The 17,500-nt window shown below is 39.3% G+C and overlaps 1 protein-coding gene across 5 annotated transcripts in view; it reads left to right on the top strand.

Annotated features, from left to right (window-relative positions):
* Positions 1-17,500, top strand: part of ptprua (protein tyrosine phosphatase receptor type Ua) — a 264,933-nt gene that overhangs the window by 46,592 nt on the left and 200,841 nt on the right. For 4 of the 5 annotated variants that reach the window (XM_058404915.1, XM_058404913.1, XM_058404912.1 and 1 more), the window contains exon 2: positions 15,415-15,543. In XM_058404915.1, coding sequence (XP_058260898.1) covers positions 15,415-15,543 — 129 coding nt within the window. The remainder of the gene's footprint in view (positions 1-15,414; positions 15,544-17,500) is intronic. The other variant, XM_058404911.1, reaches the window with a different exon arrangement.

Below are 17,500 nucleotides of genomic sequence, written 5' to 3'. Positions count from 1 at the left end.
AGCTTTGTTCTGTCGTAGGCGTGGGGCTGTTTGAAATTGTCACTGTGTTATAGTCTAGTGGAAAAAATGTCATGGTTTTGCAGTTTTTAATCAACAAATTAAACATACCAGCTAATGGTGAAAATGAAAGGGACAAAATCTTAGTACTAATGTCTCAAAACCATAAAGAAAAAGATCAAATCCCTCAAATGTGGGTTAAAAAGGGGTCTATTGGGAGAATTTTTCCATAAAATCTCACGTTCATCACGTTGTTATTTTTTTCCTTTTCCATTTCTGGCATTTGGCAGATGCTCGTATCCAGAGCGATGTACAAAAGGGCTTTGAAGTCTCTATCAGTGAATACATTAACACTGGTTCACTGAGGCACAGACTTGGGATACCATCAGCCTGAAAACTGTGTTGGAAGAATATATTTTTTAGTACATACAATAGATAAAACAAACAGGGAGAATAAGAGCTAGTTTAAGTCTTTCAGGAAGAGGTAGGTCTTCATCTGCTCTTCATCAGCTCTTTAGACGTCTAGGGGAAGTTCATTCCACCACCTCGGTGCCAGGACAGAGAAGACGTATACCTACCTCTTACCCTGAGAGATGGTGGAGGAAGCGTGGTGCAGTGTCTCTTTCATTTTGACAGAAGAGACAGTGAGTGTGAGGCAGGATGCTGTGTTGCTTTGCTGAGTTGTAATGTTTAATCTGTAAGTTTAATAGCCCTGAGTTACATCCTAAATAAGGTACTACACACAACGCACCTACACTACTCTCTATGCATCTAGTGTATGAATTTTTAGAAGGGTGTTTTAGTATCGTCATAAACTGAACACCAATGTGAGCTAACTTAAAAAAAACATTTACCGTTGCATCAGTCGACCTTCGGTAGTCTATAATGAACTCAGAAACTACACTGACCTATTAGGATGCTCTTGGTTGAACAATTGCATGTGACTTTAAACTGTTGTAGAAAGGACATTATTTACATTTACATTATTTACTGTCCAGTGTCACCCAGATGAGGATGAGGTTCTCTTCTGAGCCTGGTTCCTCTCAAGAGGGAGTTTTTCCTTGCCACTGTTGTTTCAGGCTTGCTCATTAGGAATAAATGTTAGAGATAATTATTAACTGAACCTTTTTCTTCATTTTTATTTTACATCGATCAGGCATGGACTCCACTAGATCCCTGAAGGTGTGCTGTGGTATCTGGCACCAAGATGTTAGCAGCAGATCCTTTAAGTCCTGTAAGTTGTGAGGTGGGGCCTCCATGGATCGGATTTGTTTGTCCACCACATCACACAGATGCTTGATTGGATTAAGATCTGGGAAATTTGGAGGCCAAGTCAACACCTCACACTCGTTGTTGTGCTCCTCAAAACATTACTTTGTGGCATGGCACATTATCCTGCTGAAAGAGGCCACAGCCTTCAGGGAATACCGTTTCCATGAAAGGGTGTACATGGACTGTAACAATGCTTAGGTAGGTGGTACGTGTCAAAGTAACATCCACATGTATGGCAGGACCCAAGTTTTCCCAGCAGAACATTGCCCAAAGCATGACACTGCCTCCACCGCCTTGCCTTCTTCCCATAGTGCATCCTGGTGCCACGTGTTCCCCAGGTAAGTGACGCACACGCACCCGGTCATCCACGTGATGTAAAAGAAAATGTGATTTATCAGACAAGGACACCTTCTTCCATTGCTCCGTGGTCCAGTTCTGATGCTCATTTGCCCATTGTTGGTGCTTTTGGCAGTACACAGGGGTCAGCATGGGCACCCTGACTGGCCTGCAGCTATGCAGCCTCATAAGCAACAAACTGTGATGCACTGTGTATTGCCAGCCTTCTCTCCCTACATGCATCAAAGAGCTTTGGCCGTCCATGACCTGGTCACCGGTTCCTTCCTTGGACCTCTTTTGATAGATACCCACAAGAGCTGCAGTTTTGGAGATGCTCTGATCCAGTGGTCTACCCATCACAATTTCGCTCTTTCAGTCAAACTCGCTCAAATCCTTACGCTTGTCCATTTTTCCTGCTTCTAACACATCAACTTTGAGGACAAAATGTTCACTTGCTGCCTAATATATCCCACCCACTAACAGGGGCCATGATGAGGAGATCATCAGTCTTATTCACTTCACCTATCAGTGCTCATAATGTTACGCTTGATCGGCGTATGTTTTTGTACTTCTCTAAAGATGCTTTGAGACAATGTCCATTGTCAAAAGCGCTACACAAATAAATTGAATTAAAAAAAAAAAATTAAATGGAATTTGTAAGATGTATCATCCACCAGAGTGTCGTCAGCCATTTTGAAAATTGTTTCTCATCCCGTGTCAGCGGCTGCTAGCCCCGCCCCTCTTCCACTATCTATGCAATCATCCGGGTTCTTAAAGTGCATTTCATCTTGGAGTTTCAGTGTGAACACTCTACTCGCAATACGGAACTGAGTAGAATAGTACTGTAAGTATGCACGCCTGATGTGTTTGAAAAAATGATAAGTATGCTAAGAGTGGCATCAGACCTAGATGTAACATGTTTAGAGCAGTAACAGATCACACAGTCATGCATTTTTATGTGTATTTCAGAAAAAGAAAAAAAAAAGTCAGCAGTGTCTGATCATCACACCGTGAATAACTGTGAAAGTCTGACACCCTAACAACCATCTTGCTTAAAAACTATCAAGGACTTGAGCGCCAGGTTTGACATGTGAACGAATCCATATTGCACACCATCAAAACAGCAGAGATTTCATCTGAAATAATGCGATTTCAGATTTTCTCCCAAACTCCCACTTACAAGCCTCTTATTTACATCTCACATGTATACAACACATCCCAGTTTATCCTTGCATAGATCTAATTTACATGAAGACTAATTAATGCATGCGCTGTGGCAGCGTGCCAATAAAGGAAAGCATCCGAGGATGTAAATGGACTGGAGACGAATAAATATGTTTTGGGGAAGTCCAGGCAGATGTGCTTGTGTCTGATATTGCTGTAAATAAAAAAAAAAATATATATATATATATATATTTTGAACCTGAAATATCGCAATAGAAAATTGAAGCATTCTAGCCCCACCTGCAGGCAGCTACATGAACTACATTTCTAGCTACATTTTAGTATGTAAACAGATCAAACTTAGCAGATTCATTTACACATTCGTCCGAACGCAGGGAACCTGAAGTCTAGCACGAGGGGACTCAGGGGGCAAGGCAGGGGACACCCTGGATGGGGTCCCAAAAAATTCACAGGGCAGAATCACACACATAATTTAAAGACATCAATCAGCCTAAACTGGGGGAAAAAACCTGAGAACATGGAGGAAACCCACGTGGCTTGGGGAGAACATGCAAACTCCACACACACACACACAACTCGACCCAGCTTCGATGAATAAGAGCCGGTGTTCTGAGTGGAATCCACATTGTCGTTTCTGCCCAACAAAGCTAATGCGATGTCCGCCGGGACATTATACTCATTCAGATGGCTCCATGTTTGTGACTTGTTTGCGTTAGTGCCAATTTGCTGGCTTTCACAAGCTTAGAGCGTGGCGAAAAAAGAATTCTTAAAATAAACAACATTAACAAAATCGAAGCATTAAAGTATGTAAATGCTCCGCCGAACCCTTCCGTGGGGGACTACTCTTGCATGGACACTTGTTTTTTTTTTTTTTTGCCACTTATTCGCCACAAGATATAATTTATGCCAAATGAGGATCTCATAAGGACCATTAAAAGTTCTTTGCTTTAATGCAAGGCACTTATTTGAAGAGGCAGGGAATATGGAAGCACCATTATGGCTCTTCAATTATTCACACGTCTTGTTTTCAAATTAACGGCGCATTTACTTAATTGCTTCGGGGTATTATGAGTATACGTTTGCTCACATGTGAGACTTCGAAGCAACAATTCGAAACGTTCTGCTCTCGGTGGCGCTCAGATGCAGCTGCCTCTGAGTCACACCTCGGCACGGGTTTTTCTTCCACCTGTTAGGATTTTTTCAGTTTCTCTACGATTATAGTTTCATTAGACAATTTCATCCATATGATTGACGTACAAAATAAATTGCATTCTAAGCATGTATGATGAAATGCTTCGTATTTAAACGACTGCTCACATGCAGCATAGACGCTATACTATAGATGCTGTTCACTCACAAAATAAATCATAAAGAATTCATGCACTCTCCAGTGTTAGTCAGGGGCTGGACTCAGACTCTGGTTAGTAATTTGATTGTAATTGGCAAGTAAATGTTGTTAATCTGCATTATACATAAAACTGAATGTGAAAGTTGAAAGAGCTCCTAAAGAGACCTCTAATAAATTCTTAATTACGCACTTCTTATAATATAATCACACATGATCACACATATAATCACATGATAATAGTGATAGTGAAACCTTAACATGTCAAATATTGACACGTCACATAACTTAAATTATTTTTATTATTACATTTTAGGGAAACTATATAAAATGAACACTGTGATACTTTATTCCTAATTAGTAGATGATTTAGTACTCCACTGTGTGTGTGTGTGTGTGTGTGTATTTATTGCTATTATATTATTGTATATTACTGTATTTGTTGTTTATTATTTTATATTAAATATATATATATATACCACCTATATATGTGGTGGGGTACAATATCATGTCAGATATTCCTGTTTTTGGCTTGTCCTTGTGAGGAAAACTCCTTTCTTTCTCTCTCTCGTGTTTTCTTTTGCAGTTTTTATGATAAAAATAACTTTTAATATATGAGTCAATATCTCGATGGGGTACAAAGTTGCCAGATATTAATTTTATGGGGTCATTTGGCCCACACCCACCCAACTATATAGTTTGGACATTATTTTTTTTTAACATGTTTTTATTGTTACATTTTATTTCTTTTTACAGCTTTTATTAAAAGGAAAGGGAAAATAAAGTGTAGCAAGCCTAAACGTTTCTTTTTGGATTAAAGTTAAGTTATATTTCAGTATAAAGACAACAAAAAACAGTGTGTGTGTGTGTGTGTGTGTGTGTGTCCAGTTGGGAATTTCAAAGATTATATGAACTGACAGTGTGTGACATGTTTTTTATTGAGAATGAATTCTGTTCCAGCAAAGATCATCATGAAACTGTTGTAAGTGACAGGTTAGTATGACAGCATGGTATGCCTATGTGAGTGAGTGTGAGTGTGTGTGTTTATTGTTGGCTTTGCTCTGCAGACCTTCTACGAGGTCTATGCTGGTCTTGTGATTCCTGATGGGATTGCGTGATTTTTCCTCAGTAATGGGGGTCAAGCACCTGCCGGCAGCTACGTCTCTCAGGACTTGTGTGTGTGTGTGTGTGTGTGTGAGAAAGAGAGAAAGTACATGGCAGGGTGAGAAGGCAGAAGCAGGGAGATTTTCACTGCCCTCTGTATCTCCTCACTTGGTATTCCAGCCATTCTATCATCCATGCTGCTTTATATATATATATATATATATATATATATATATATATATAGTTTACAGTATAACTCAACAGGCTGCACAATCCTTCCTTTACTGCTTTATCAAGGGTGTTGAGATTTTTTATTCATATCTAAAGTAATTCGCTTGACAAATCTACTTAAAAATAATCTCCTGATTTATCTCCTATATATCATACATCATTATGCGCCACTAATTACTTCAACTTCAACTTGTTGCCACTCCTCTTTCATTTAGAATGAAAGATGCATTTGCTATTCAGAAGGTGTTTACAGGCGGCACGGTGTCTTAGCGGTTAGCACGTTTGCCTCACACCTCCAGGGTTCGAGTCTCGCTCCTGCTCACTGTGTGTGTGGAGTGTGATGGGTTGGCACTCTGTCCAGGGTGTATCCTGCCTTGATGCCCGATGATGCCTGAGATAGGCACAGGCTCCCCGTGACCCGAGGATAGATCGTATAAGCGGTACAGACAATCAAATGAAAAATGAAAAAGGTGTGTACATGACGCACCTTTAATCTTTTTCATCATTTGAGAAATTGCCCCTCCATATAGGTGTCGGTGGCATTGTGGTATGTTTGAGTTTTTTTGGAACAGCTTGAATTTCTCAAGGTGAAATCTACACAGATGTGTAGCTGCACACTAAAAATTCTAACTGCTGTGTTTGTAGCCACACTGGCAGATGAATCAGTGTTGTGGGTGCATGTTTTCTCGGCCTGATGGTGAAAGCCTTGACATAACCCTTCAGCTTCTCTCTCTCTCTCTCTCTCTCTCTCTCTCTCTCTGTCTGTCTTTCTCTGGAGAAAAACAAACTTCTTCTCCAGGAGGCTAAATTAAATTTTCATACATTCCAGCAGCATTGACACCACTTTCACTCCTATCCATTCTCCCTCACCCTTCTTTCCTTTTAAAAGATGTGCTCTAGCCGTAATAATTCAGATTGCTGAAGTGAGCGCCGTTCTCTATTGATTACGACTCTGTTCTGCCCATCTGAGTGCCAATCTCTTACTCCCGAATTCCACAGTAATACAGTCCGAAGAATGTGTGTATGACAGAGATGTAAATATTTCAGGTGAACAATGCGGCCATTTAGCTGGATTTCGAACTGATTTTGCTGTATAAGGGGAAAGCAGCGTAAATTAAATCAAAGGAATTGGTACTCTGGGTATCTTGCCTTTCTCTTATCCCAGCAAATTGGCAAGAGTAATTGAACAACCTGTTTTCTCTCTCTCTCTCTCTCTCTCTCTCTCTCTCTCTTTCTCTATTAAATAAGATCCACCCAGAGCTCTTCACCAAGCTGGTTTTAGTTTAGTTTATAAACCATCCCCAGACACGTTTTTATTTTTGGCCTGTTTTTTTATTTTATTTTTCTCTCTGTTTTCTACCTTCTCTCTAGCACTTCATTTATCCTACTGACTCCAAGGAGAGAGAGAGTGTTTGTGGTCCTGCAGGTGGGGTGTGTAACTGATGGGTTATATGTGTGTGTGTGTGTGTAGTGGTGAGGAGTTGTAATGAAACAATTTCACACAACACCCTACACCCTGCAGTGCCAATCTGAACCCACCACTCCACGAAAGAGGTATGGCATGAATGATGAAGGAGAGGCTAGACGTAGCCTCTAACACTGTCTGGGATAACTGACACTTCCTTCTTTCCTTCGTCTGTCATCCTTGCCATTATGCTGAAGAATGAAATCAACTGTGAAAAATATATACAGAGGAAAGAAAGTCAACCAAAAGAATGTAGGCAGTTAACCAACTGTGTTTTTTTTTGTAGCATGTGTAAGAAAAGAAAGAAAAGAAGCTTTTTTCCTTTAAGCTCGGTTTGCAGCAAAATGTTACAAATGAATAAAATAGTGGTGTTAATGCTAGTAGTTAAAAAGCGATAAAAAGGCAAGAAGGGCATACAAGTATATCTGTGTACAATGAATGCAAGTGTTTTAAATTACATGCCACTGCCACTGCCATGGAATCAACTGCCCTAGAGAAAGCTGGATGGAAGAATTAATTCAAATCTAACCCAAATAAACAGCCTACTGATACCTAAAACTTAACCTTAATGCTTAACCTTAACACTAAACCTACACTACCAGTCAAAAGTTTGGACACACCTTTTAATTCAGTGTTTTTTTTGTTTAGGGATTTATTTTCTACATCCTAGAACAATACTGGAGATTTCAAAACTATGAAATAACACATGTGGACTTAAGTAATTCATATGTAATGACAACAAAAAACAACAGTCAGTTGTTATTTTAAGACACGAAGGTCAGGTGTTCTGGAATAGTTCTTGCAAGAACAGTATCGTCAAGTGCATTTGCAAAACCCATCAAGCACCATGATGAAACTGGCTCACATGAAGACCATCCCAGTAAAGCAAGACCAAAACTTACCTCTGCTGCAGAGGAGAAGTTCATTTAGAGTTACCAGCCTCAGAAATCACCAATTAACAGCACCTCAGATTAGAGCCGTTATGAAGTGTTTACAGAGCATCAGTAGCAGACATATCTCAACATCAACTGTTCAAAGGACATTATCGTGTATTTCGGCCGCCTTCAGCATTGTTTTACAATGTAGAAAGAAATAAACATCAGGAAAGACCATGGAATTAGAAGGTGTGTCCAAACTTTTGACTGGTAGTGTAACACCAACCATTATTACTAACCTTAACACTAAACCTAACACAAAACCACTAATACTAACCATAAAACTAACCTTAACACTAAACCTAATCATAAACCTTACCCAAACTCTAACATTAACCTTAACCATAACGATAGCACTAACCATAACACTAAACCTAACACTAACACTAATCAGAAACTTAACACCAACCCTAACCATAACACTAGCGCCTCCCCCAACACAAGACCTAACACTAACTCAAAACCAAATCCTAACAAAAACCCTAACCATGAACCTAACTGACCAGAGCCACATCTTTTTAACAGTTTATTTATTTATTTATTGACCAATCAACAGTACCTCCTGGTCAGAGCCGTCCCTTGGGAGCATTACTTTCAACCTAACCCTAATACTAACCTGATGATAACTACATGAGGTATGAGAATGACTTGGTGAGTCATTTGTGTTGACCCTGATAGGCTAGATTTGTCTACAGAGTGACCGTTCTTCTCCCCAAAACTACTGACCGTAAAGCATTCCATTATGGGGAACTTGCTGAATGCTCCTTGCTCTGCCCAGTATGGGCCCGATGCTCCAGAACAACCAGAAATCATTGATTGGATCGCCAGATCAACTGCTTGTCTGTCACAGGAGAAAGGCTGTCTAAACGGAGACTAGATGGCAGATCTCATCTCCAGGCCTAAGATATTACATTTAAAAAATATTAAGATAAAAAAATGAAGTTTCATCATTGTGATTTCATTGCTTATATTACATTTAATCTAAACTTAATTAATCTAATCGAAACACACTTCTAATGACTAGATTGAGCGATGTAGAGTGAGCGTGATCAATTAACAGAGTATTAACATAAACCAATTACATTAGGAATTCTCGTGAGGATGTTGGTGCTGGTGGGAACTACAACTGTAGTATTAAATTAGCGCAGTTAAAATGTGCAGTAGAAAAGTGCAGCGGTAATGTGGATGGGAAAACATGTCAGAGACCTGGGTTCGGATGTACAAAAACTAATTGTGATGGTTCAATTATGTGCAAACGATGTGTAAGTAAATTCAATGGGCTTTTTTTCCCCCTCAGGGCAGAGGTTTGTCTTCTAATCATAGATATTACTTATAGCTGTACAGAAAGAGATTCAGGGAGAAAAGAAAGAGAATAATGTACTACTGGAAATATGCTCCAGGCCAATATGGCATCAGCATGGACATGAGTTAGGTGTTTTTTCTTTACTTGCCTTAAGCTTTAAACTCACAGTGGATGTATTTGCTTGAAGATGTTTCTTCAGTCTGCTAAAAGCACATGACTGAAAAATAAACACACAGTGAAGTTATTTAGAGGAGCTAATGTCATGCAGTACTATTAGTTTTTATCACTATATTTTAGGATTTGTGTGCATTTCTTGCTATACTGAAAGGCTCAGCATGTGTGTGTGTGTGTGTGATTGGTACACTGCAATGGATTGGCACACAACTCAAGCTATATTTCCACACCTTGGCCAATCTGCACAAGCAGCCTATACTAAAAGACCATTTCTAGAAACTACATTTTTTGTCATAAATATACACATTTTTATTGCCACTCATATATAGCTCTGGAAAAAAAAATAAGAGACCACTGCAAAATAATCAGTTTTGTGAACTACTGACAATATTTCTCCTAAATTCAGTATATCTATTGTTATTTAGAGTGTACATTTAAAGGAAATTACAAACACATGAAAATAAGCCAGGATCATGCCGTATTTGCAGAGCTTTAATATCTCAAATAAAACTAAATGCAAATCATTTGTAAACAAATTGTGTTAATGCTTTGGCTAAATAACATTAAGAAATCAGTATTTGGTGGAATGACCCCGATTTGCATGCGTTTTGGCTCCATGATCTCCACCAGTTTCTCACATTGCTGTTGGGGAACTTTATACCACTCTTTGCTTGATGGTTTGTGACCATCCATCTTCCTCTTGATGACATTCCAGAAGTTTTCAATAGGGTTCAAATCTGGAGATTGGGCAGTGGGCTCTTTTTTTTTTTTTCCAGAGCTGTATATATCCTGGTCACAGACCTACCTTTTTTGACACTGGATTAGCTGTGGATCCACTTTCCAGTAAAAATAAATGAATAAATGAACGGAACTTCAGTCAAAATGAGGAATGTTTTTAAGCTTGACTCGACAATGCGTTGGTTAAATATCTAGCTGAATGATCTTACATTTGATTGGTCAGAAAAACGCGTTGTTAAAATGTACTAGCTTTGAAGTAACAAATATTATTATATTTAGTAGCCCATCATCATCATCATCATCTGTAGGGTAACTAACAAACAGCTGTTTATGAACAGTTGACATGAGTGGTGTAATGTTACTAATGCGTCTCTTGGGTGATCTGACCATGGCGGTGCTTATTATAAATTTCTCATGCTTGCTTGCTCCATGAGTCAATTTTGTAGCTTGCTATAATCTTCCCACCGAGGATTCCTCTTCACAGTGAACTTACTGACAGATATAACAAGTAGCAGGCAGGTGTGTGAATTTGCAGTATATTACTATATTATTCAATAATATATACTGTATATACACACTACATACTAATTATTATTATTATTATTATTATTATTATTATAGTAGTAGTAATAGAATCAACTGGGTAATTAAAATTTATATAAATAATATAATATATTCTTGTAAGAAAGAAACATGAAAAAAATACTGTATAATATGATGTTATTGAGCTGTTGTGAGTCATTCTGTAATAGTAATTCACACTTGCCGTGTCAGGGTTGTCGGCTCAGAATGTGGCAAATTTGTATGCATTCATAGTACGCTAGCTTAGAAACGCCAAAGGTTAAAACGCCCAAACACCAGACATTAAAGAAGTTCGACTGCAACTTGACTGGCTGGAGCTGACAGCCAATCAGGAGAGACAAAGAGCTAGAGAGAGAGAGAGAGAGAGAGAGAGAGAGAGAGAGTTTAAACAAAGCAAACAAGTGAAGGGTTTTTACACTGTGAGAAGAATAAGGGTAGATATAGAGTTTTAGTTTTATTTGCTCAACAGTTAAATAATTAATAACTAATAAAAGCAATTTATATTCAGTTTTTTCCCCTGTCCAAACACATGATTTGTGTGCATCTCTAAATTGTCGGTAGTTTGAGAATGAGTGTGGGTGATTGTCCCTTGTGATGATTTGGCAACCCATCCTGAGTGCCCCCCCATTTTGTGGCCTGAGTAACTGGGAATAGACTCCAGGTTCCATGTGACCCTGTGCAAAATAAGTGCTAAAGTAAATTGGATGGATGGATGGATGGCTGGCTGGATGAATGGATGGGTGGATGGATGGCTGGATGGGTGGATGGGTGGATGGCTGGCTGGCTGGCTGGCTGGCTGGCTGGATGGATGGAAATTGTAACCATGTACATGCACAGATAGAAATTTACTTGTGGTTAAGAATCTGCAGTGTTTTTGATCAATATATATATCAATTCATGTTATTTTATCCTACCCAAATCCATAGACTATCAGAGGCAGAAATATTGCTTATCTGGAGACATGGTGCAATCACACAAGATATGTGGTACACAATATTTGATTTGATTTGTATTAATTTAACATTCTTAGAACAATTCTGAGCCTGAGGTATCTGAGGTGGAAAAAAGCCCTGAGTCGACATGAGAGGAACCTGACTCTTGGACCCATCCTCTTCTGGGTGAGATCAGATAGTGGGATTTTGATGAGATGCTACAGCTATATAGTGTGGTTTGAGAGCGACAGTGCACATACAGTATAATACCTGATTTTGAAAGCAGCTTAATCTGATTTCTGAGTATCTTTTTTGTCCATGCTCTATTCACTGAACTGGACTAAAACGAGATTCAGTCATTCGTTCTGCAATGGGAAACAAACTGTTCCCCAATGTTTGCTCTGTGACCTTCAAAAACCTTTAAATGTCACAGTGTTTAACCACATGATACCGTATAATCCTCGCTCCCACTAAACACATTGTATGTTTCCATAAGTCTACTCAAGCAATTGTTTGGATAAGTCTACTTAAGCCTTTATTTCCAGGCTTTTTTTTTTTTTTGTCAGGTGATACCAGACATAAACCAGTGCTCCTTGTCGTTACACATCATTTATATTTTTGTTTTTATTAGTGTGCATTATTGGATATCGTTGCATTTTTAGCAAAGCTTTGAATGTAGTAAGTGGAAACTTAATTGGTTCTGGAGGTGGGTTCTTAAGGTGAAAATTTGTATTGCGAAACAAATTTTCCTATAAGAAATAATGTAAATGAAGATAATCCGTTCCAGCCGCCCAAAAATATGGCCAATATTCCCAATACGAAGCGTATGTAAACTGTATGGCTGCTTACAAAGAACTGACCCAAGCCAAGCATTCCATGTCAAGGCTCCTCACAGGAAGTCGTGCCACCAAGCTTGGGCTAAAAATAGAACAAAGCACCCACAACACCAATCTGTCAACAAAAAATGCTCACAAAATCACCAAGCTTTTGAACGCATGCCGAAGGCAGCGTTGGTATCGTGGGTTGACTCTTTCCAAAGAGCTTTCACTGAGTTAAAAATTCGTAAGGGAGATCATTCCTTACGCTGTACTCTGGTCCGGCATGTCTAACAATGTGATCTCCTAATAATTATCTCCTGCCTCCTGCTCTGGGTGGGAGTTGGTGAGAGGCAGATCAGGCAGTTTACCATGTCTACATTTGCCCCTCCGGTCTATTCATTACTCAGCAATTGAACCAACCATAATCAATTACATAATCCATAATCAAGTTTTATATTAGTAGTATTATTTATCCACATTCATCTGCTTTAATTAACCATGGTTTTTATTTAATACATGAATTCATATGTTGAAGCAAAGCTCTCTCTCTATATTTTTTTTATTAATAATGTCATAAAATCTATAAAAATGTTGTAAAGTAGTGAGGAGTAAAGGCACACTTGACACCCTCGAACACACTGCGTGCAATGTAATCTGGTTTGGGGTTTTTAAAGACATTTTAGTGTCAAATTTAGTGGATTCATTTGTGATGGCAGTTGAATAGTGAATTTATTGTCATGAGCTTTATGAGTCATTGCACAGGAAAAGCATTTAATCATAGGTTTGAATTAAACTGTGGATCAAATTTCGTTATCTAATCTGCAGAGGCTGTGGTTCCTGTCACTGAGGTTTGCGTACTGGTTTTGCTCACTTCTAATTTTCATCGGCATGGTAAGAAAGATATTCCCAGATTCCCAGTCTTTGAGGCCGTCTACTCTAAAAGTTGTGTACTCATGTGAAACAAATTAGCATGTGTAATTTGTGAGTGTTTGAAAGTACTGAAGTACTGAACCATTTATCACAATGTTGTTTGAATGCCACAGCATGTGGTGGTGTCTTAGAAGCAGTGAGAAGAATTTGAGGGTGAGATTCAGACTCCAGTTGCTTGATGTGTTCTGTTCTCACACCGGGCCCCCAAATGCCTTCTGGGCTTCTCTAGCACTAAATTGCCCCCAGCGCATGAGGGAGGTGTCTGCGGTGACTGATTCTCTCCAGTGGGGCGCCATAACCAGACTGAACGCTTTTGTAAGTAAAGCCTTGTGCCTCCAATGAGTTAGAACTCCTGAACCTCGTGCTGAGATGAAGACACTTCTCTGTCAGAGGCATTCTGGGTTGAACTGCAGGATTATTCCAGCCTTTTGAAATTTCTTTATTTCTAACAAGCCCGGGCACACTCTTTCATCGCTGTTTGGAGTCTAACCTACAGATTAAAATCAGGGGCCTGCTAGGGTTTCAGGAATATTCAGGATTTGGATTTCAAACTTTATGTGTCCAGTTAGATCTGTGGTGCTTTGAGGATGTAGTCAGTCCTTATCTAATTTCTAAAATAAAACGATAGGGCCTAGATTAATAGAGACCTAATCTTGTTGTCCATCTACCAGAAATACTGTACATTTTCAATGGCCAGTGTCACAGAGGTGGTGTGTAAAATCTTAGAAGAGACTATGATCACCATTTTGTTTATTATTATTTACAGTTCTATATTTTACCTAGCCTAAAACTCTGATTATTGGTTTTAAATATTAGAAATCAGAATTGTAGCAGTTGTATACAGTGTTTTACAATCAAAATAGCTGGTTGAAAAGAGTTGATGTCCGTTGTATCTCTGTACCAGCGATAACATGGCGAGGTCTGGATTGTTTTTCTCAGCAGGCGGCTGTCCATTTCTCATCGTCCTGCTCAGCAGCGCCTAAACACAAAGTAACGATACTCTACATACAGAAACCCAGCAGTGCCGTGATACATTTTTATATCACATTTGTGGCAGTAATATAGTTCATTTGTTTACACTGATTGAAAATGTCTGATAAGTCCATTTCCAATCATTGTATTGGTAACTTATCAAGTTATTGTAATTTGTTACTTTATACATCTGTCGCTTTTAGACAGATACACATGAGCTTATGTGCACTATGTGAGAATGGTATTAATATGAAATACTGTGTTGTTACAAGAGGGTATTCTGGTCATTACTGGTGGGTAGTTTTCATGAACTAGACTTGACTTTGTGAGTGTGAGGGAAGAGTTACTGATTTAACCCTCGTGTAGGGGTTGCATTGGGAATGGGATCCTGCAGGATGCAAAGAATCCAACAACATAACCAAGGCAGTGGGTGTGGTTTACTATCATGCAAACAGAATTGGACCAGGTGTAAAGCTTGTAGAACAAATCTAAGGACTACATTGGATGCGGTGCCTGTGGGATGTTTGTTCAACAATGTCTGATGCGTTTGACTGCAGTTACTCAATAACTTTTATCCTGGTCAGGGTTGCTGAGGTTCCAATAATACTTTCTTTACATTTTTATTGAAATAGGTTTATTAGAAAATATCCAGGCTAATAAAACAGCAGGACTGGGCAGGATTTCTTCTGAAAAGTGGACAACAACAAAGAAAAAGCACATCTCTAAACTCTGTTGTGTTTAAGACTTAGCAGTGAATTGCACACAGACTCTTAGGGTAGCTGATGATGGATGCAACATGACAAGAACTAGAATGATTTATTTTTCCTGCAGATTTTCACACACCAGTTATGTTCAGCATATTCATTCCACCTTTTTAATCTCAGAGCAGCGTAAGCTATTAGAAATGTTAGTTTTACTGGTCATTAGAGAAACTGAACCCCAAGAATAAAGCATTTGTTTGTGAAACAAATCATTTTCAAGAGTGCTCTTTACCGGGCTAAATGCACCGGGCTGCAGATTTTGTAACAGGATAATGTAGTAATGTATTATGTTTTAAAAACGTTGTTTGTAACGCTTGTTGTTTTCTCTGTAAAGCAGGTTGCACGTTTGAGGAGGATTCAAACGCCGACCTGTGCGAGTACAGACAGGAACAGGACGATGACTTCGACTGGCTGTTGGTGCGAACCTCCAGCTGGCCCTCAGTGCCCTCTGACCTCACATGGGGTGAGTTCTACAGAATGAGCCTCTTTCAGTCTTGCCACCTGTTTCCCACAATGCACCTCTCTGTGTGGGGCATCTGGTGCTCCAGAATTCAGCGACTGAAAAAAATAGGACATGGTTGCCCAGATGTCAATAGTGTGAAGAAAAAGAGCTTTTTTAATCTGTCTATAATTGATTATTTGTGATTCCCGAGTTTGTCAGAGTTGTGGATGATTGTTTTTTTTTGGCTTGTGTGAACATGTTTCCCTGGTACTTTATATACTGTGAAAGTAAGCTTACCTTTAAACATCCGAGCAGAAAATGATATGAGATATAATTAACACCTTGTTTGCATGCAAAGACGCCGATTGTCAGCGGAGTCACAGCCGTTGCTTTTGCTTTAATATTCAGCGTTTGAAGCTTATGTTGTTTATTCTCACCCTCAGAAGAAGAAGATTGTCCTGTGCTTGATGACAATCGTTTGCTCTTCCGCCAGTTTCACTCCAGTCTCTGGGGTTTAGCACGAGCCTGTGCTGATTACATTTCAGCCCTATTCTGCTGAGGTGCAAAAAAAAAGTTCACTACTTTAACTCTGTCCTCATGGGCCTTTTGGGGATCCACACACCCACACACACTTTCTCCGTGTTTGATTTTTGGGTATTTCTTTTTGTCTTGAGGCCTATTGTCTGGTTTTATACAAGACCTCCAGGAACCTGCAATCATTAGACTAGGTATAGCAGATAAGCTGGCAGATAGTCACTGCCCTTCTCTGTGTATTTTTTTGTGTGTTTGAATCCAAGCGTTTCTGTTCCTCTGGCTTTCTTCTATACGAGTTCTTGGCGTGGTCAAATGAGCATGCAGAGATGTTAGCCAGATCTTACGAGAACTAACACTTATCTGGGGTGTTAAATTCCTTGAAAGCTTCTAATGAGATACCAAATGAGACAATAGCTTAGTGCACTGGGCGCTGCTGGCTCGATAGTATTGATCCTCACTGAGATACTGCTGTCATGTGAATGAGGTGGAACTGCAGTGAGTGGGGAAAAAAAACAAAAAAAAAAACAGTGACAGAGATAGAGTTGTTCCAGTGTCTATATTCACTTTTACTGCTAAGTGTGCTCGTAGGGAAACAATGGGAACAGTTATCAGGTGAGGACACAACAGGCTTTATTTTATTGTGGTCAAGAGAGAGAAAGAGAGAGATTGCACTCATCTTCCAGCACCTTTAACCGTATAAATCTGCTTCATTTTGAGTCATCACACCCATGTGTTTGCTAGACATCTCAATCCAGATGTTTTTCCAGTTTGCTGCTATAATAAGCTCTACTCTTCAGGAAAGGCTTTCCGCTAGATTTTGGATTGTGGCTGTGGGGAGTTTGTGCTACAAGATCATTAATGAGGGCTCTGTGTAGGATAAGTTCTTCCATGCCACGCTTGGCAAAACATGTCTCACCATGCGCTTTGTTCACAGAAGCAAGTGCAATGCTTCGGAGACATTCTAGACAAGTGTGTGTTTCCAACTTTGTGGCAACGGTTTGGGGAAGAAGCACATATGGTGGTAATGCCCTGGCATCTCACGGGGCAGTGGATAAGCCAATGAACATCTCTTCAGAAGGCTGTGAGTTCGGATCCCAGCATCGCTAAGCTGCCAAAGGCACTTCACCCTCAAGTGCTCTATAGCGTAAAGAAATGGATAACTGTAAGTTGTTCTGAAAAAGGTTATGTGCTAAAATGCCATAAAAACCATCATTTTGTTTCTCAAAATGTCTTTAAGACAAGGTAATATATCTGTTCAATTTATCGTGTCCAAACTGGCAACGTGTGTAGATAGAGTATATGAAACCTAAATGAAATCAATAATATCGCTTTCCCGATTGAGTTGAGTTAAATTTGAGGCAGATTTTTCTGTGAAAATGCTGGCACACTTCAAGGCAAGAGAACAACAAATTCCTTTTTTATAAGAGAAGCTCAGAGAATATAT

Source organism: Hemibagrus wyckioides, linkage group LG12 (genome assembly GCF_019097595.1).
Source record: "Hemibagrus wyckioides isolate EC202008001 linkage group LG12, SWU_Hwy_1.0, whole genome shotgun sequence".
Taxonomy (NCBI): Eukaryota; Metazoa; Chordata; class Actinopteri; order Siluriformes; family Bagridae; genus Hemibagrus; species Hemibagrus wyckioides.
The sequence above is the reverse complement of the archived record's forward strand: the minus strand, read 5'-3'. Positions and strand labels throughout refer to the sequence as shown.